General features: G+C 61.3%; 2 protein-coding genes across 2 annotated transcripts; one reads left to right on the plus strand and one right to left on the minus strand.

The window, feature by feature from the left end:
* Positions 1-746: 746 nt before the first annotated feature.
* Positions 747-6,798, minus strand: ARR3 (arrestin 3). Its single transcript, XM_021537724.2, has 17 exons — positions 6,782-6,798; positions 6,336-6,366; positions 5,946-6,006; positions 5,601-5,645; positions 5,124-5,323; positions 4,933-4,992; positions 4,632-4,699; positions 4,205-4,340; positions 4,043-4,127; positions 3,863-3,935; positions 3,241-3,378; positions 2,753-2,836; positions 2,483-2,506; positions 2,353-2,405; positions 1,957-1,966; positions 1,137-1,139; positions 747-846 (listed from the first exon to the last, which is right to left on the minus strand). Exons 1-17 carry the CDS (start codon positions 6,796-6,798, stop codon positions 747-749), a joined length of 1,188 nt encoding a protein of 395 aa, XP_021393399.1.
* Positions 6,799-12,066: 5,268 nt separating this feature from the next.
* On the plus strand, positions 12,067-19,968 carry LOC110474379 (phosphatidylinositol 3,4,5-trisphosphate 5-phosphatase 2A). Its single transcript, XM_031504755.2, has 25 exons — positions 12,067-12,246; positions 13,077-13,140; positions 13,674-13,806; positions 13,885-14,002; positions 14,079-14,195; positions 14,343-14,430; positions 14,534-14,620; positions 14,759-14,866; positions 14,949-15,063; positions 15,214-15,320; positions 15,514-15,616; positions 16,006-16,202; positions 16,437-16,554; positions 16,663-16,759; positions 16,928-17,066; positions 17,144-17,243; positions 17,474-17,562; positions 17,797-17,878; positions 17,979-18,068; positions 18,151-18,267; positions 18,351-18,439; positions 18,595-18,682; positions 18,864-19,019; positions 19,127-19,220; positions 19,298-19,968. Exons 1-25 carry the CDS (start codon positions 12,110-12,112, stop codon positions 19,845-19,847), a joined length of 3,183 nt encoding a protein of 1,060 aa, XP_031360615.2. The 5' UTR covers positions 12,067-12,109; the 3' UTR covers positions 19,848-19,968.
* Positions 19,969-20,006: the final 38 nt, after the last annotated feature.

Raw genomic sequence — 20,006 nt, forward strand, 5'->3', positions numbered from 1 at the left:
CTGCAGCTGTACCAGGATGCAGGATGCAGGGTCTGGCTGTACTGGGGATGGTTGTACCAGGATTGGATTGTAGGATACATCCTGTGGCTGTAGCAGGATGCAGGGTCTGGCTGTACTGGGGATGGTTGGACCGGGATTGGATTGTAGGATACATCCTGTGGCTGTAGCAGGATGCAGGGTCTGGCTGTACTGGGGATGGTTGTAGCGGGATTGGACTGTAGGATACATCCTGTGGCTGTAGCAGGATGCAGGGTCTGGCTGTACTGGGATTGGACTGTAGGATATATCCTGCAGCTGTAGCAGGATGCATCCAGCTGTAGCTTGGATGGGACTGGCTGCACCAGGTCCTGCATCACCTCGTCCTCCCCCCACTGCACAAAGGCACCGTCTGCTCCCCCGCAGCACAACACGGAGCCTGCACCGGGCCACCGAGTGGGTTTATTGGTATCAATGTCACAGAGCTGTGCACAACATGTCACGGGCAGGTGACGGCCGGGGCCATCGCACCCAGCCTGTCCCTGTCCCTGTGCTGGCACCCATGGGAACAGGGAGCACTGTGGGGCTTTCCAACGTGGCAGTCCCGGGAGGAGCTGCAGCAGCTCTCACCACCACTACCAGGGCTTGGAGTGGGTGACGAGGGGGCATCTATGGGGACTGTGGGGGGCTGAGGGGGCTGTGCCAGGTGTGGCACAGTGGGGACACTACAGGTGGCTGTGTCCCAAACTGGGGCGTGGGGGGCTGGCAGCTTAGCTCTCCTCTTTCTCAGCTTCCTCCTTCTCATCTTCATCATCCTTCTCTCCCTTGAGCTTCTGGCGAGCAAATTCCTCAATGACAATGTCCTCCTCGCTGGAAGGGAGAGCAGAGCACAGTGAGCCCACAGGAGGAAGGGAAATCCCTGCTGAGCCCAAACCCTGCTCCTGATGGTGACAGCACAGTGGTCACCCCGGCCCTGTCACCCCACTCAGAACACTCAGGTCCCTGTGAGACACAGCCTGGCCCCAGCACACAACCCCAGACCCCACCGCTGGGAGCCTGCATGACCCAAGGAGCTTGGCCTGCAGCTTATGGTGGTTTTTCACACAATATTTTGCATTTCCAAGGGAAAACAAGGAAAAGGAAACAAAGAGCTCAGTTACCTCCTGGAGGAAGGTGAGCAGTGAGTGACAGAAAGGGAGAGCACAAAGTGAAAAGCGGGGGATAAAACAGAAAAGAAGAGTCAGCAAAAGAGTTTCCAAAAGTTTGGGAATGTCAAATGATTTGGCAAAACCTACATGGAGCCATGGTGGATACAGACCAAGAGATTTCCTCTTTGGAAGTTTAAATGTTCTCACTGAGCTGGGAAAGGGATGGTGTGAGAGGGATAAGTGTGAAAGCCTGGAGTTGCAGCCTGGTTTTCCAGGCCCCAAATCCCAGTGCTCACATCCAGTTGCAGGGTGTAACCAGACACAAAACCTTTGGCAGGGCCATGGTGCCAGGAACGGATTTGGCACTGCAGCTTCCCAGAGGGAAGACGTCCCAGCTGTGGCTTCAGCTGGAATAAGCTGATCTGGGAGGAGAAGAGGCCTCTGGTGCTGGGGAATGTGCAGGGGCACAGGGATGTGGCTTCCAGCAGCCCAGGGAGCTCTGTGTGGGGACCAAAACCATGGAGACATCTTGTCCAGTGATGGCACTTGTGTCTGGAAGACACTGCCAGCTGCTTCTGAGGGACAGGGCAAGGCCTGGGCTTGCAGCTGCTGTGGCTGCAGCAAGAGGACTTGTCAAATAAACCCTGGGAGTCTGCAGAACACATCCCAATCCCAGAATTTGGTCTCTCCTGCTGCCTCTGAGAGTGGCTGCTGTGACACCAGGCTTTGAGACCTGGGTGGTTCAATCCAAGGATGTGACCTCAAGCTGGGATGTCACACCCATCTGTGATGGATCTGTGTGGTTTGTCTGTTAGAGAGAACATCTCTTTACCTTGGCTTAGCTGTATTCCAGTGATAAGCACAGGGAGAAAGGGATGGGGAGAGAAAAGATGTGCAGGTTAATAGAGAAAGGGCATTTCAACTGGCAGCTCTGCTCAGTGCTTGGGTGTTTGCCTGGAAAGAGGTACAGTGGGAAGGGTGCTATGGGGAGGACATCTCCCACCCTGCTCCAGGACACAGGATGGGTGCAGCACAGCTGGACAGATGTGCCCATCCCATGGGAAAACTGCTCCCACCCCGCTCCAGGACAGCTGTGCCCATCCCACAGAGGGCAAAGCAGGGCCCTTGGCACTGGGGCAGCTGCACCAGAGTTGTTTTCACCAGCTCCCCCTGAACCAGAAGCGCCTCTTTCCCACTGATTTTCGGCAGCATCCCACACACAACTCACAGTCATCAGGCTTCGGGTGCATGAGGATGACGGGCATCTCCACCCCAACATCACTGGAAGGAAAAGCAGCTCTGTCAAGGATCCTGCCCAGCACAGCCCCACGCTCAGCCCCACAGACAGCTCCCCTTACCTGGCAGTGAGATCCCCCAGGATGCTGTGGCAGCAGGAGAGAAGGGACAGAAATGAGCCAAGGCAGAGGAGGGGAGGTGTTAGGCTGTGCTTTATACTGAGGTGGATGATGGTTGGTAATAGGGGTCACAGAGCAGCCCAGTGACCCCAGAGGAGCAGGCCAGGGATGAGGAGGCCCATGGTGTGACCGCCCTCTCAATTCCCCAGGGTACAAAACCCCCCAGCACAGCCTGAGCTGATGGCCCCTGATTCCCCTGACACAGAGCCTCACCCTCCTCGGGACACCACCAGGTTGACCTTCACTTTGTAGGACACCAGGATGCCCAGCACCTCCTTGTCCATGCCGGGTCTCAGGCTAGGAAAAAAGCAGAGGGGGACAGTGAAGGGGCTGTGCTGCCTGCAGACCCCGTCCACCCCACCCATGGCAGTGCCAGGCTTTATCTGCATCCTGCAACATGTGAGGTGCACTGGGGTTTAGGAGGAGAGGAAAACAGGAGAAGACGGGGGGGGCACTTGGGATAAAGCCACAGAAAAGCTTCTGGAGGCCCATTCCAAGACAAGACCCAGCCCTGCAGAGGGATTCAGGACCTTTGAACAACATTGGGACTGGGAAGCTACATCTTTCCTATGGGATGGAGAGACTTGTCACAAAATCCCTACATTTTCCAGCTGGATGGGGTGGGCTCAGGGGCCCTTGGTGGGAGCCCAGAGCAGGGGGAAGGCGTGGTGGGGAGCAGGGGGAGCCCACGCAGCCCTTACATGGTGGTGGAGGCCAGGTTGGTGTCCTCGTGCTTGAGTTTGCCATCGAGAGCGAGGCCTCGCTTCTGGCGGTTCGACGAGAGCATGGGGGTCACTGAGTACGTTTTGGAGAAGGTGGAATTGGCAGCCACAGTCTCACTGGAAGGGTGGGAAAAAGGAGCTCAGAGCCAGCCCCAGCCTGGGGGTGCTCAGCATCACTGCAGGCACCTGTGCAGAGCCAGCCCTGCCCTCCCCCTGCAGCTGCTGGGCCATTTCCTCCTTTCGTTCCCACCTCTCTTTCCCCTCTACAACCACTTCTTTTTTCTCCCCACCACCTTTCTACCTCCCTCCTCGTTCTCAGCAGGGCAGAGGCTGTGTCTGGCCTCAAAAATGCAAAGTGAGGAGATGAAGAAGCCTGGGAGCAGCTGTGCACCTTCCCCAGGGACCTCCCCAGCCACCACCAGCTTGTGCTGGTGGGACGTGGTCCATGGTCTTCTCTGTCCTCTGCATCTGCTCTTCTAACCCAGACATTTTCGCTGCTTGGTGTGAAACTGTCACATCCTCTCTCCCCATCTCTGTCCCATCCTCTTCCTCTTCCTCTCTCTCAGAAATGCCACATCACCCCCAGCCCCTCGTCCCTTACTTTATTTCCTCGGTGCACACAGTCTTCGTGTATTTATCCAGGGAATACAGGACCACGTCTGTGATCTGATCCACTGGGGACAGACAAGGGGGAGCCACGTTGGAGACGTGGCAGGGGCTCACAGTCCCCGTCTCTGGCAGAGATGGGTGCTGGGACATGTCCCTTCTGCCCCTCTCTCACCTGAGATCTTTATTTTTTTCACAACCTTGTTGGTGGTGTTGTTGATGTTGACGGTCACATTGATGGGGTCTCCGTGGTAGTAGATCTGCAAGGGGAAGAGGCTCAGTGATGTGACCAGAAATCCTGGTCGCCGTCTCTGGTGGGGACAGTGTCCTTACTGACCTCCCTGTCCAGGGAAGCTTCGAGGTGCAGAGGCTTGTCTGACATCATGAACTGCCGGGTGGTCTCGGCTCTCGGGGCTGGCCCCGTCTGCAGCGGGGCGAACTGCACCTTGCGGATGATGAGGCGCACGGAGTTCCTGTGGGGACACAGGTGGCACCCCCAGCGTCCCTCACCGCGTCAGCAAGGCCTTCAAGGGGTCACAGGGACTCTTTGGGGACTTCACAGTGTCTCCAGCCAAAGGGTGAACGTTTCACCTGGCCCTTAGGATGTGGCACAGGGACCACAGTTTTGGGCAGAGTTCCCCATCCAATAATGTCACCCAGGTTGACAGAAGCACCTCAGTCTGACCCCTGAACTGGTCACCCCAAAAAGATCCTGTGGTTTAGTTTTAGGGCCAAAAGGGGGAAAAGGGATCCCCTGAAAATACCTCTTGTGAATTTTCTCCTCCAGATTTTCAGCACAAAATCCTTTGACCTCGAAGTCCACGCCGCAGGCCTGGGGGAACATAGGAGGTCACTGAGCAGGAGGGGGGCAGAGCTGCCTGAGCTTTAGGTTCCTTGTCTTCCTTCCTCCGCTGCATTCCCAGAAATCCTGCCTCTGATTCCAGCCATCCTTCCCACCAGTCACCCCATGCCCATGAGAATCTATTCTCATTTTTAGCACCCCACAACTCAACCCCTTCCCAGGGAGGATGGTCCAGGGGACACAGGCTGGGGACAGCAGCTCACCTTTCCCACATCATCTGGCCCGGGCTGCAGGGTGATGGAGCAGGGCAGGTTGGTGGCAATCTGGGCAGAGCAAGGAAAAAGAGAAAAAAGGGAATAAAGGGCGTGTTCAGAGCCGAGCCCTGGTGACGCCGTGGTGACACCGTGGTGACACCGTGGAGCCGCGTGGCCGGGAGAGGCTGGGCAGCCCGTACCTCGAAGGTGAAGGGGTAGGCGTTCTCCCCGAGCTTCTTCATCAGCTTCTCCTGCAGAGGAGTGAGGGTTTTGGGAGCCTGGTCCGGCACGGGCGGGTACAGCTGGGTGGTCACCACGTAGATGTCCTTCCTGAAGGTCAGGCCGATCACGTCGAGGTCGTCGCGGCCGTAGCGGAAGGCGCAGGTCAGTGTCACGTACACTGAGCCGGGCAGGAGAGGCATGAGGGGAGGGAGGAGAGGCACAGGGGGTGAATAAAGAGGCAAGAAAAACCGTTTCCAAAACTCTTCAGCAGAAATGAGACTTCCTCAGACACTAAATACAAACAGCATCCCTCACGTTCTTTGCTGCCGTGGCACCGATGGACAGCGAGCTGTAGGTGACACGGAGCAGCTTTAACCTGAGCACAGCCCCAGGCTGCTGCTGAGCTTGGAGCTGCTTCCATCCCCTCCCCTCGTGCTGTATTTCTGTATCAATACCTTTCCTGTCCTTTAGGTACTCCGGGTCGATCAGGCAGACACCATCTGCAAACAAGCAAAAGGAGAAGGACCGGTGAGCTCAGCTGCCTGGGAAGATCTTTACTAAAACACAGCTTTCTAAACCCAAATAATCCACTTTGCAGCTGGAAGGTGACTGAGAGGAGCTGCTGCCAAGGGGGGTGGCTGGCTTGTTTTGTCCCCTTCCCCACTATTTTTCCTAAGGATATTGCAGGGAAAATGGCATTTGCTCCTCCAGAGCTGCTCCTCCTGCTCTACACTGGGACTGGTCTCGTCAGCCTCTCCTGCCTGTACTTCCCCCTCAGTGCTGGGCACAGCCCCACTCACCAACAGATTCCACTGAATCCACGTTATCCACATAGTCTCTCTTCCCCAGGTAGAGGGAAAGCTGGAAGCAGCACGTGGGGAAAGGGAGGAAGGAAGCAAGTTAATGTTTGCCGTGGAATTGACCCAAATTTCAAAGCCCTGGGTTGTGTCATGGGTTTTGTCACCAGGCTGGACCAGAATCACCTTGAAGGGGTCATATCAGGGTATTTTTAAATTTCTGTTTTGAAAAGCCAGTCCTGCAGTGGCACCGTGGCAGGTCCAGGAATCAATGAGATTTCAAAGGGAAGGCAGACCCAGCCTGGATCCTGTGGGCAGATCCAGCCCAGAGAGATCCCAGCACAGCCCAGACCTTGGGCTAGACACACGAGGGGACAGGGCACAGAGACTCACCTTGCTGTTGGGGCTGGTCTTCTTGAAAACCCTGTGGAGAAAACAGAGACTGATGTTTGGGAATGCCTTGGACAAGCCTGGATGGGGCACAGGGAGATGATGGGCAGCCCTACAAATGTGGTGCATCACCAAGAGCCACGCCAGGGTGTCCAGTCCCTGGAAAATTTCATGTCCTGCAAATTCAGGGCCAAACCCGCCCTGTGTGGCTACCCCAGGTGTACTCCTGAGCTCTGGGTGACCATGGAGGAGAGGGTGGATTCTGTGTCTTAAGGGCAAGTGAGAAAGACCAACACAGATCTCCATGGCAGCTCCATGGCATCCCACATTCCAGGCCCTGGGAGCAGCAGCTGGGTCGAGATGGGGGTCTCACTTTCCCCCTCTGCTCCTGCCCTGCAGTGCCCTGCTCCATCCCAATTCCAGATAAATAAATCAATAAAGATACTTACTTTGATCCATCTGCCATTTTAACTCAGTGCAGGAATGTCCACGTGGAAATCTGTGGGGAGAGACAGGAGAAGCATGGGATGAGGTGCTGGGGAAGAGGCAACCCCAGCCGTGGCCACCAGCCAACATCCTGAACATCCCAAAAAACTGCAGAGCCCTCAGGATATGGCACTGCCACCTTTGCAGAGCTTGGGAGCTCCAGGTTTGGCTTTGGGGCAGCACACAGGAGCTGAGCCAGCTCCTTGTTCCCATCCAAAAAGGTGATAAAGTGGGAGAGTGTTGCTCCACAAAAGAGGAAGCACAGGGGTGATTCTCAATGGATCCAATTCAAGGCTGGGAAAGGCAAGAAAATGAACAAAAGGCCTTATAGAATCTCAGTTTTAATAGTTTTTCCTGGAAATTGGCTGTCATAGGACTGGGCTTGTTTTGTCCTATCACTCATAGGAAGGTGAGGAAAAGCCAGGGAGAAAGATCAAGGGAAGCTCAGCTGCCCATGGGATCCCTCCATTCCCAACCCTTTGTGCTGGGAGTGGGGCTGGAGCTGCCCGAGCTCTGCTGGCTCAGCCTGTGTGCAGAAGGAGCCTGTAAAGATCCCACTGATCACCACTGATTCTCCAGGATATTAAATGGGATGAGCTCAGCCTCTTAGGGATAGACAGCTCTGACATGGGCACAGCTTAAGCCCAGGCAGGATTTTAAGCCCCAGGGGCACGTGGACGCAGTTGCCTCTGAACACAACATCAGGGAAGCTGGTGAGACAGAAGAAATGGCCATGGGAGTGAGGGGATGATCCTCTTCCCCACAGGAAGACAAGAGATTAGTCCCAAGCTCAGGATCTTTGAAGTCCTTGGGTGCTGTGGGATGTGAAGTTTGGGAATTCTCATGGGGTGAGAAGATGCAGAGGGAGTGGGAACAGAGTTTGGCTCCCTCCAGACCCCAGGAATTGGGAATGAGGCAATGAAAGGTGGAGGGGAGAAGAGCTGAACTCCTGCTCTACATCTCCCAGGCCCCAAAGAGAGGACTTGGACCTTTCCTGCTTGGCTCAGCTGTCCCATGCCACTACCTGACCTGTCCGCCGTGTCCTTTGGCCACACTGGAATCCTTTCTGTCCACATTTCCCCCAATTTTCAGCTGCAAACCACCCTCCTTCCAGCCACAACCCAGCACCAGTGTCCTTATCCTGTTTTCCAAACCCTCAGAGCCCTGAAGCCGTGGCAGCAGAGCAGGCAGCACTCACCTGGCAGGAGGATGCACAGACAGACGTCGTCGTCGTCCTCTCCCAGCAGCTCCCAGTGCCACCCAGTCACTACGGGCTGCTCCCAGTCCTGCAGCTTCTTATATCCCCCCTGGCTGTCCCTCCCCTGGCATCTGATCTCTCGCCCACAAGCCTTGGCCAGGGCTCTGGGGGTGTGGCAGTGAGCGCGGGGAGAGGGGCTGGCGGGAAGAATCCTATTAATTAATTAACTGGGGAGACGATTCATGAGTAAGAGTGGGCTATAAATACATCCCTTGCTGGAGCCCTGGGAAAGCAGCTTAGAGGGATTGGCAAAGAGGGCTTAGGAGCAAGGTGATGGTAATTGAGGTGGAAGCTCTGCTCCTGGTGGGAAGGAGTGTGGATCCCCACAGGAGCTCTCTGCAGCTGCTCCCATGGCAAGGGGAGATGGGATGGGTCTGGGCATGGGGTTGGATGGAGATGGCAGAGCAGGGAGCAGCCTGGAGTTCTCCCTCCCCTTCCTAGCTGGATAAGAGAAGGATGGAGGCACAAGCAGCTTCCTGCATGGCCGAGGTGCCCATGTGGTTGCTCGCCTAGAGGTGACCTGCCATGGCCCAGGGCACAGAGGACACCGTCCCCATGGGGACACTGAGGTACAAGATGATGGGGTGAAGGCAGGATTCATCCTCCCTGAACCAAGAGGGCAGGACCAGCCACCCCTGGTGGGTGGGACACAGAGCTGCCACTGTCCCCAGCACAGCCTGCCCAGCCCAGCATCCTTTCATAACTCCAGGCTGGCCTCGCCTGACCCAATTAGCACATCATTAACTCCAGGTTTGCTGCGGTCAAGAGAAGACTGTGGAAAGTTCAAAGTGGCTCTACCTTATGGCTGCCAGGCAAGCAGAATTCCCACTGCAACCCTGTCCCAGCCACAGCCGTTGTGGGGGATGCCCTCCCGTGGGAATGGCTGTGGGACTGGCTCTAGGGATGGGGCACAAGGACAGCCCAGGGCAGCTACAAACTGCTCCAGCAAGGCCCCACTCATCCTCCTCAGCTCCAGCACCACTCAAGCCCTTCCTTTGGGGCTGCACTTGGTTCTGGCTCAACCCTGAGCACTGGGATCAGGATATCCCTGTAGGAGCTGTGCCTCCTCCCAGGCCCCTGCCTCAGCTCAACAAAAATTATCACCTGGGTACCATCTCCTCCCAAACAGAGCTCACCTGTTCCCCCATGGCCACTGGGAGCTGCCATGCCATGCCCAGCCATGCCCAGCAGCCCCACTGCTGGGGCTTTAGCTGCCAGCACACGTACCCTGGGGTCGAGACTTGTGATCTCTTTAATTGCACACAGGAGAGCTGCTTAGGGTCCAGATTAACGGGTGCTATTTCTGCCACAGTCAGGGGGACACGTGAACTGTGACCTTCACACTGGCAGGTGAAAGAGGAGGAGGAAGAGGAGGAAAAGCAGGAGGAGGAGGAGGCAGCCCCACTTGGACATCCTCAGCCTGGCCAGGGCCCCCAGCACTGTGCCTGGGGCACCTAATCCTGAGCTTTGTTTGTGGCTCTTCGTTACGCTCTTAATGAAAACCCTGTGACTGGGGCCACTCACTGGCTCTGCAGGGTCTGCACAGCGTGGTGAGGTGGAGAGCAGGGCTCATCTTGGGTCCCTTCAGCTCAGCCTAATCCCAACTGGGTGGATTCAGCCTTGCCCAAGCTGGGGAGCAGATAATTCCCCTCCCCAAAAGAGTGGGGAGATGAACAGAGCCCACATCCCTTCCCACGCTCACCCTGGGCTCCAAACCAAGCACTGGGGAAGGAAGAAGAATTCAAAATAATGGGGAAATGAAAGAGGCTTCTTCCTTTTTCCTGCGTGATGAATGGCCAGAGGTTCCTCTCGCCTCCTCATCCCACCATCCCTCCAGGTACATGCACTGTGTAAAGCACGGCTCAAACAGCCACTCCCAGAGGGGCAGGACACCAGTGGGCGTGGGGCTGGTGGAGCGTGGTTGCTTCGTCCCTCTGTCCCAAAGGACAGTGCCCTGGAGCATCCTGCCTTCCCAGGGAAGGGCCATGGGGCTTCCTGCATCCACAGGCTCTGGAGGGAACCTCGGTGCAGGCAGAGCCCCCAGCAGAGCCCACGTTGCCTTCCCAACCTCACCTGTGCCCAGGTGCTGGCAGGTGCCTCTGGCTCGGTCCCAGCTCCGCCTCTGGCACTGCACACCACAGCCACCTTACATAAACACAGCAGGCACTGCTGATTTCCCAAAGCCCTTCAGAGCTCCAGGGCTTTCTCCCCTGATCCGGATTAAGCGGCATGGATGGCATTAATCAGGAGATAGGCACCTCCACGCCTGCCAGGAATTACTGCCCTGCTGTTAAGTAACAGGATGGAGCAGCGCTGGTGGGACTGGGGCTCCAGCAGGATGGGTGTCTGCAGCCCCACACAAACCTGCCACCTCTGTGTGTCCCCACAGCAGGTGCTGGGCAGAGTTGCACCCACTGCTGTGTGACCAGAACACCACCCCAAAATAAACTGGGTGGCCCAACTTCTCACTGGCCCGGCCACAGGTTCCTCTCGAGGCTGGGAAGCCAGGAGGAAGCCTCGCAGGGGGTTTTGGCAGATCTGTGCTGGAGGGCTGGGGCAGGAGGTGGGGAGAACAGTCCCTTAGCATGGGCCCAGGGCTGCAGGGATGTGCAATGGTGCCAAGGGTGGGGAACAGTCAGGAGCATGGCTTGGCACAGCTCTCCATCCTCATCCTTATCCTCATCCTCCTCCAGCAGGAATCTACTTCTCCATCTATCTCCTGAGCAGCTCTGGAGCTGCCAGGCACTTGGACAGCAGACGGTGACTGCTGCTCATCTGTAATTAATCGCTGTTAATCACCCTGGCAGCTCGAGCCACCACATGCGTGTGGGCCGCTCGCTCCTGGCCACGAGGAGTAAAACCTCTGGGGCTACACCCGGGACCTGCGGTGCTGCCCAAACCCTGTCCTGCTGGGAAAACCTCCCGACCCCTTCCCGGGAGCCCCTGAACCCAAACTCCCTCACCCCTGCAGGCAGGCAGGGCACACACAGGTGTGGTGACATGGGTGCCACTGTGGGTGCCCGGTGCCCGCAGCTGCTCCGTCTCTCTCCGCCCCAGCAGCGGGCAGCTCAATCCCCACTCACCAACCCAAACACATTTCAGGGGCTTTCTGCCATCCTGCACCTCTGGCAGTGCCTGCTCCCAGCGTTCTGCCCATCCCTCATGCCCGAGGAGGATGTGCAGGGAGCGGGTGGAGGCAGAGCGCTCTGCGGGGCTGTCCCCGCTGTCCCCGCCGAGCCGAGCCGAGCCGAGCCGAGCCGAGCCGCGTGGCCGCTGCCTTGCCCCGGTAGCGGGGCTGGAGGAGGAGCGAGGAGGCCGCTCTGGGCTGGGGAGAGCGGGGCGCACAGAAGGAGGAAGAGCGCGGCTGAGCGAGCAGCACCGAGCCCGTGGTTCGGGAACCGAGGGCACCGCGGCGGGCGCTGCGCGACCCCCGAGAGCCGCCCCGATGGGCGGCGTGGCGGGCAGGGGGCCGGCGTGACCCGCCCAGCAGCATCACTGCTCCGCTCCCGCCCGGCTGGACCCCCAAAAACTCAGCTCGCTGCCCACAGCGCCCCACAAGAGCCGCGGGAGCCCCGCACGGCGTCTGTGAGGGACGGTGAGTACGCGGGGTGAGGTCGGACCCCTGGGTGCCACCAGCATGGCCTGTCCTCGCCGCGCACCACAGCAGGATGGTGGCCCGGGGCCGCTTTTCCTGTGACTTCCCCAACAGGAGAGATGCGCTCGCTGATCTGCCCCCGTGTTCCCCGCAGGCTGGAGCCTCCGTGATGAGGATCCTCCGCACCCCCAGCCTCCCCCAGCTGCCTCCCTGGTGCTCCAGCCACGCTGCCCGGCCGCAGGGTGCCCTGTGCCCATGAGCATCACCTCGGCGGCTCCCTGTCACCCTCCGGGACCTGCAGCCAGCACCACGCTCGGGGGCCGGGGGCCCGGTGTCCCCTCGCCACTCCCTCCTACAGCCGCCCCAGCAGCCCCCGTGAGCGCCAGCAGCCCCTGCTGAGCTGGATGTGGTGCCGGGACGGGGACACGGCTCGGCAGGATGGCGGCAGCAGGGTGGTACCACCGCGACATCAGCCAGGTGGTGGCCGAGGAGCTGCTGGCCAGGGCTGGGCGGGACGGCTCCTTCCTGGTGCGGGACAGCGAGTCGGTGAAGGGGGCATATGCCCTGTGCCTCCTGTGAGTCCCTGCCCCTCCTCTGCGTGGGCCTTCTGTGTCTGTGCCCCTTGCCTGCCTCCCTCTGTGCCTCTCCCTGCTCCAGGCGCTGCCAAAACCCCGCGGAAGATCCTTCTGCAGGGATGTGGGTGGGGTGGCAGCTCCCTGGCACCGGGGTTTGAGTGATCCCCGGGTCAGGGCAGTGGAGCTGTGTCCTTGGGAGCAGGATGAAGGTTGGGCCCTCAGCCCTGCCCAGCGCCATGGCTGCTGAATGGATAAACCAAATCCAGGGCACACTGAGCTGTTTTGGGCTGCCTGCTGGCCTGTGAGCATCTCCCATGCTGGGGATTTGGGGCTACGGCCCCCAAGATGGGGCCTCTTGCCATCCCCACACCTGGAACCAGGTGTGCAGCCCCTGAGAGCATTGCTGCCTCACACCCTTCCTGTTCTGCACCCTTCCTGCTTCCTTGTCATGTGTGGGGGCAGGTTTGGCAGGATGCACCCCCTTTCCTTCACTGGCCTGGCTCTTTGTGCGGGGCAAATTCCAAATTTCGGCGCCAGGGGTGCGGGGCACGAGCCAGAGTCCAGGCTGGTGGCACAGGATGGTGGCACGGGCAGGGATGTGCGCTGGCCCCACAGGCAGCACGGCAAAGGCTCGAGTCACGGCTGTCCCGTGCTCTTTGGGAGCAGGGGGACAATGCACATCCTCCGACAGAGGATGAGGGTGATGATTTATTTCTAGAAATGCTCGCTCAGCTCCTCTCCCTGCAGAGGGGACGGGGTGCTTGTCTCAGGGCTGGGCCCCCAGCGCTGCCACAGGGCAGCAGAATGGAGCCCTCCCCTGCTCTCTCCAGGTTCCAGAGGCGCGTCTACACCTACCGCATCCTCCCCGATGACGAGGGGCTGCTCTCCGTGCAGGTGGGTGCAGGGGGTGCCCCCCGGCCTGGGCGGTGCCTCGGAGCTGGGCGTGGGCAGGATGCAGCTGTGCAGGGCCCGGGCTGCTCGTCCCCCTCGCCGGCGAGGCGGCAGCAGCAGCCTGCGGTTTGTTTTCTGCACGAGATGCAGGATGCGGGCGCTTCGCAGCCGCTCCAGCTCGGGAGGAGGAGCTGCCTCAGCGCAGCATCCCGGCACTGTCCCTTCCTGCCACGCACCCTGTCACAGCCTGGCCACACGGAGCCAGCCCCTTCAGGGGTCTGTCCTGCCCTCACCGCAGCTCCCCGCAGCTGCCCTTTCTGCCCCCTAAAAAGAGCATGCTGGGTGTCCACAGGGAAAATCCCCATCTGCTGAAGGAGGCTGATGTCTCCATGCTCCTCCATGGGTCCGGTGTCCAACTGGCCCTTCCAACTCACCACGGGCACATTTTGAGGGACAGACCCACTGCACACAGCAGCCTGGGGCTGCCCTGGCGGAGGAGGGGATGTGATGGTGCTTTCCCCGCTCTGCCCCTCCAGACCATCCAGGGCATCCAAGCCAAGTGTTTCCGCACCCTCCCCGACCTGATCGGTGCCTACCAGCACCCCAACAACGGGCTGGCGACCCCGCTGCTGCACCCCGTGCACCGCCCGGGGCCGGACGAGGACTCGGGTGAGCCGGGGAGGGCCCGGGGGCTGTGCCAGGCTGGCAGTGGGGAGGGTCCCGCTGAGCCGGTGGCTCTGCCCACAGATGGGGAGGATGCCCAGGGCTGGGGGCACATGGTGCCGTGTCCCGGCGCTCCCCCCTCCAGCCGGACCCACATCCCGCAGCAGCTGCACCAGAGGCTGCAGGAGCAGCTCCGCAGCAGGTAACGCACCCCTGCCCGCCCCGGGCGATGGGATGGTCATGCCCAGGGGACATCCTCATGTCCACCCCTCTCCCAGCCCGGCCAGCGACTTCATGGGCTTCATGGCCGAGTACCTGACCCACCACGTGCACGACCTGGAGGCTCTGTGCCACCTCAGCACCGCCCTCGCCACTGCCTGCCGGGCACTGCACAGGTCAGGGGCCTGGGGACGGTGGGGCCGGAGCGGGGCCACGGCCCGGGGTGGCCGTCCTTGTCCCCGTCCCCTTTCGGTGGCTGAGGGTCGCGTCAAGGCACGGCAAACGCCCACATCACCCCTCGCCCGTTCCCTCCTCCCCTGCAGTGAGATCGACTTCACTCTGGCGGGTCTGGAGACCCTGGCCAGGGTGTTTGACCCCCCCGTGTCCCCTCGCAGCCCGGCCAGGGAGCAGGTGAGTGCCCCCACAGCCCCCAGAGACCTCCCAGACCCGCGGCGAGGCATCCACCGCTCCAGTGCCACCGTGCTGCTCCAAAATGATCCATCCTCCCCTTCAGGGTTTCCTGAGCAGCGACCCAGACCTGGAGCTGCTCCTCAACAAGATCTCCACTGTCAACCACCTCCTCTCTTCCCTGGAGAAGAAGGTGCCTGACCCCAGTCGTGGAGCAGGGGGAGGCACAGCTACCCCTCCCCTAAATTAACCCCTCTGCCACCCCAATCTCCGCTGGCAGCACATCCCAGCTGGCCCAGTGCCCCCAGCACACTGCCCGTCTCTCTGGCAGGTGCTGAAGTCGCTGCAGGAGACGGTGACAAGGCACAACCTGGCACTGCCCAGCGTGGCTGTGGCCCCCGTGCCAGCTGCCAGGCCCCTGGCCGTGCAGAACTTCGAGGTGAGGCTGGGGACACGGCAGGACCCCAGTGTCACTGCTGGGCAGGGTGGGGACAACCCCAGAGCCACATCCCTGTGTGCAGGTGAAGATGGGCAAGTCCCAGCGTGCGGCCCTGACGGTGGACGTGGAGTCGGGCACGGTGACCATCAGCAAGCGGGGCAGCAGCTCCCCGGAGGAGGTGATCCCACAGGACAAAAGTAAGAGGCTGCTGTGCTCCTGCTGGCTGCCCGTGGGATCCTTTGGGGCTCTAGGGTTCCCTGCCACAGGCCAATGTCCTGTCACACCCCAGCCCCCATCTCACATTGCCCCGTGGGGGTCACCATGCCCCCCTGACCCCCATCATTCAGTCCTGCAGCTGATCAAGTACCAGAGTGTGCAGAGCAAGGTGAGGCTGGTGTGTGCCCGTGAGAACCAGAAGAGCCTGAGCAGGGACTTCATCTTCCCCAACGCGCGGGTGAGCGGCACCGCCGTGCCCACGGCGAGTCCTGGGGGAATATGGGGCCCTTGGGAATATGGGAAGCAGCAAATCAGTGGTCTTAAGACTGAGATCACCTCTGCAAGCTGGCTCCTACACCTGGGGGTGATGTCCACCTGGTCCTGGGGTGCTGTGCCCCCCAACTCTCTAAGACACCCTCACCATCCTGCAGAAGAGAGAGGCTTTTTGCCAGCTGCTGCAGCTGATGAAGATGCAGCACTCCAACCTGGACGAGCCTGAGATCATCTCGGTGTATATCGGGACGTGGAACATGGGTAAGGGGCCAGGAGAAGGTGGCCTGGGAGATTGCTGTGGCTCTTTGTGAGCCTGGCTGGGTTTTGGGAGGTGTCTCAGGAAACCTCAGGTCCCAGCTGGTTGTAGTTTGAGGAGGAAGCTGGAGGTGACACCAATCAGCTGCCATGGGCTTTGTTTGACCTGTGGTGATCCATTCACTTGGAGGCCGTTAGGGAGACAGAGGAACGGGGATATCAGGAGGGTTTTGGGCTGTAAATCCCAGCACCAGTCTGGGATGCACACACCTGATCCACGGGGCTGGCACTTTGCTTCCCACCCCGGCAGCTCCTGGAGACGGGCAGGGCTGTGCTGGAGAGGAGCTCGGGATCCTGGCACGTCCCCGTTGTGTGACCCATGTCCCTGCCCGCAGGCAGCACGCCCCCACCCCGCTCCCTGGCCTCCTGGCTGACCTCGAGGGGCTTGGGGCGCACGCAGGACGAGACCACGGCCTGCATCCCCCACGACATCTACGTCATCGGCACCCAGGAGAACTCCCTGGGCGACCGCGAGTGGGTCGAGTTCCTCTGCGCCTCCCTCAAGAGCCTCATGGCCATCGACTACCGAGTGGTAACGGCGGGCACAGCCAGCCCTGGCAGGCCTGGGGGGCTGGGCACCAGCAGCCGTCACCCCACAGCTCCTACCCCACCCCAAATCAGCCCAGGGAACCTCCTGTGCCCCACGGACCCCATGAGTGCTGTCCCCAGGAGTCAGGGTCACGCTGACCTACCTGTGTGTGCAGCCCGTCCTCCTGGCCGTGGGGCAGGATGGGGCCAGGCAGGCTGACCCTCCGCCCCACCACAGGTGGCCCTGCAGTGCCTGTGGAGCATCAAGATCGTGGTGCTGGTGAAGCCGGAGCACCAGCGGCGCATCAGCCACGTCCACACCTCCAGCGTGAAAACCGGGATCGCCAACACGCTGGGTAGGGAGGGGATGGGGCTGGGAGGTGACCCCTAGCCAGGGGACAGCCTGAGGGCCAGCACAGGACCTCTGGGCTCCCCCAGAGCTCAGCGGTGGCACATCCCCGCAGGGAACAAGGGAGCTGTGGGCGTCTCCTTCCTTTTCAACGGGACCTCCTTTGGCTTCATCAATTGCCACCTGGCCTCTGGCAGCGAGAAGACCCACAGGTGATGCAGGGATGGGGAGGGTGGGGCAGCCACGGGGCAGGTGGGTGTTTCAGGGGGCTGGAGGAGCCCTGAGGGGCTGTGGGGCTGCCCCTGTCCCCAGCTGGCAGGAACAGAATTAGAGCGAGGTGTCCCCAGGGTGGCCCATATGGTGCTGCTGTGCCCCTGCAGGCGTAACCAGAACTACGGTGACATCCTGCACTCCCTGGCCCTGGGGGACAAACGTCTGGGGGGCTTCGACCTCACCCTGCGCTTCACCCACCTCTTCTGGTTTGGGGACCTCAACTACCGCCTGGACATGGACGTGCAGGTGGGACCCTGCAGGTGCCAGGCTGGGGACAGAGTGGGGACAGGAGCCTGGGGGTCACTGTCCCTTCCCTGGCACAGGACATCCTCAGCCACATCGTCAAGAAGGAGTTTCAGGCCCTCCTGGCTGTTGACCAGCTCAGCCTGGAGCGGGAGAAGAACAAGGTGTTCCTGCGGTTCAGTGAGTGTGGGGACGAGGGTGCTGCTCCTCCTGCTGAGACAGCAGCACCAGGGTCCCCACAGCCCTCCCCGTGTCACCCCCAGCTCTCAAGGTCCCCTCTGCTGGCCCAGCCCTGCAGAAGGTTCTGAGAGCCTGGGAGACCTTGGCGTGCACCGGGCCAGGGGTGCCAGCCACGGTGTGAGCCTGGCAGGGACCATGGCCCCCGTGCCACCTGCGTGTCCTGATTCCAGGTGAGGGTGACATCTCCTTCCCTCCCACGTACCGGTACGAGCGGGGCACCAGGGACACCTATGTGTGGCAGAAGTCCAAGCCCACGGGGGTGAGTTCCAGAGGCCTCCCTCCAAGCAGGACATCTCTGGGGACAGGGACAGCAGGGTGCTGAGGGGGCTGCGTGGTGATGCTCAGTCCCCACAGTTCCATCAGCCTGTTCCCTACCAAAAGAGGATCTGTGCAGGAGAGAACTCACTTTTTGGGGTGCTGGGATGCTCTTCTGGGCAGGGGGACCCAGACCTGAGAGGCCACTGGACCAGCTGCTTTCCCTATTTCTTTCTAGATGCGGATCAACGTCCCCTCGTGGTGCGACCGCATCTTGTGGAAGTCACACCCAGAGACCCACGTGGTGTGTAACTCCTACGGTGAGTGAGACCCCAGGGACACAGCAGCCAGGGGTGGCCAGTGCTGCCCAGGACCCCAGGGCTCTGGGACCCTCCCCAAGCTGCCCCTCCTGCCACCCAGGCTGCACTGATGACATCGTGACCAGTGACCACTCGCCTGTCTTTGCCACCTTTGAGGTGGGAGTGACGTCGCAGTTTGTGCCCAAGGAGGGTAAGGGCTGGGGTCTGTCGCCCCTCGGGCCGGGTTTGGGGTGAGCCCTGGCACCCCCTGACCTGCCAGGACCTGCCTGCAGCTCCCGGCTCCAGCCCCGAGGCGCTGGCCTGCATCGAGTGGGAGAGCATTGAGGTGATCCTGAAAACCACGAGCCGCAGCAAGTGCTACATCGAGTTCCACTCCTACTGCCTGGAGGGTGAGGGGGTGTCTGGGGTGCTGGGGGTGGCTGTGGGGGTTATCTAGCCTGGCTGGAGCTGTGTGCCCCTCTGTCCCCCCCAGAGGTGCAGCGGAGTGGGGAGAACACCTTCCAGAACTGTGACATCCCTGGGTTCCTCAAGCTGGGCTGGTCCTCCAAGCATCTGCCTGTGGTGCGCAGCCCCGGAGCATCCTCATCCCCATCCCTGCCTCTGCCTCTGTACCCTGAGCCCCAAGGGGAGCTGCAGCTGTCACCAGCTCTCAGGACAGAGTCTCCCTGTGCCCCCCACCCCGTGGCAGCCCCCCAAGATCCCCCCTCTGTTCACAGCTGAACCCCATCCTGCCCGACCTGGAGTACCTGGGGGACCAGCACCTGCTCCTCAGCTTCAAGGGCGTGGAGAGCTGCGAGTCCTACGGTACGTGGGGATGGTGAAATTGGGGACACCGTGGTGGCAGGGGGGTGCCACCCCAGGTTACAGCCTGCTGGGTGTGAGGTTGGTAGCGGGATCTTGGCAGGAGGGACCCTGCTCCGGGTGCTGCTGCTCACGGGTGGCTCCCGTGTCCCCCGAGCACCGGGGGCTGACGCTGTGCCTTCAGGGGAATGCTGCCTCGCCCTGAGGTCAGCGATCGGCACCACGGCCCAGCAGTTCGAGACCTTCCTGTTCCACCGTGGCGAGGAGACGGGCTCGGTGCGCGGCTGGATGCGGGTCCGGGTCCCCCGGGGCCGGCGCGGCACCCGCGAGAGGCTCTACGGTAACGGCGGCCGCACCGGCCCCCGCCCGGTGCCCCGGCCTCGGGGACATCCTGGGCCACTTTCTCCTCTGGCCGTGGAGTGAGGCCAGACCTCGCTGCCTTTGCAGAGTGGATCAGCTTTGAGGAGGAGGAGGAGGAGAAGGATGCTGAGCCGGCGGCAGAGCCCCCGATGTGCCCCGAGCCTCCCCCGCAGCGCCCCAGGTACCCCAGGTGGGCTCGGCCGTGCCGGAGCCCCGGAGTGGGGGATGCTGAGCCCTTTCCCTGTCTGCGCTTCGCAGGAGCCGCCCCCGCAGCCTCCCGGAGCCCACCACCGACTACACCAACCCCGCCTACTTCATCTTCGAGGGAGTGCCCAACGCGTGGCTCCCGGGCCCCGGAGAAGCCCCCAAGAAGCAGGCAGAGGGCCCGGCCGGGGGCCAGCAGTGCCGGAGCCCCGCCGGACCGCGGGTCCCGTTACCCTCGGAGGAGGAGCCGCGGTGTGGCCGGCCCCGCTGTGTGCCACTGAGCCCGTGCCGTGGGCACCCGCTCAGCGCCCCCGGAGCGGGCCACCACAAGAGACCCAAGTCGGCCGTCCTGACGAGGGACACGCTGGGACCGGGCGACTGCTCGCTGAATGTCGCTCAGCTGAGCCAGCTGGACCAGGCGTCAGCGCAGGGCAGGGGGGACAGCCAGGAGCTCCCACCGCGCCAGAGCCGCCCGGGCCTGGAGCCGCCACCGCGGCGCTGCCGGGAGCCACCGAGGCCGCCGGGCAAGCGGGGAGCGCTCGGTGCTCCGGAGCTGGAGGCTCAGCCTCCTCCGCCCGCCGACCTGCAGCCTGCCAGGATGTAGAGACAGCCGTGCCCGGCCCTGTGCACCCTCGTGCCCTCGGCAGCTGCTCCCTCCTGCCCAGCCGGTGCTCCCGGAGGGTTTTCCCCTCCAGCACAGCTCCCGGGGCCGCTGCGCTGCTTCCCTTTGCTCTCGCTATCCAGAATAAAGAGTCGGGGATTG

This window comes from Lonchura striata, chromosome 14, assembly GCF_046129695.1.
Source record: "Lonchura striata isolate bLonStr1 chromosome 14, bLonStr1.mat, whole genome shotgun sequence".
Taxonomy (NCBI): domain Eukaryota; kingdom Metazoa; phylum Chordata; class Aves; order Passeriformes; family Estrildidae; genus Lonchura; species Lonchura striata.

Excerpts from the sequence above, each read along its gene's own strand:
- LOC110474379 (XM_031504755.2), top strand. The coding sequence starts at position 12,110 with ATGGCGGCAGCAGGGTGGTACCACCGCGACATCAGCCAGGTGGTGGCC. Across the intron at positions 14,621-14,758 it reads TCTCTTCCCTGGAGAAGAAG|GTGCTGAAGTCGCTGCAGGA; the intron begins GTGCCTGACCCC and ends TCTCTCTGGCAG. Across the intron at positions 15,064-15,213 it reads GGTGATCCCACAGGACAAAA|TCCTGCAGCTGATCAAGTAC; the intron begins GTAAGAGGCTGC and ends CCCATCATTCAG.
- ARR3 (XM_021537724.2), bottom strand. Across the intron at positions 3,379-3,862 it reads GTGTGCACCGAGGAAATAAA|TGAGACTGTGGCTGCCAATT; the intron begins GTAAGGGACGAG and ends CCACCCTTCCAG. Across the intron at positions 2,406-2,482 it reads CTGGGGGATCTCACTGCCAG|TGATGTTGGGGTGGAGATGC; the intron begins GTAAGGGGAGCT and ends TTTTCCTTCCAG.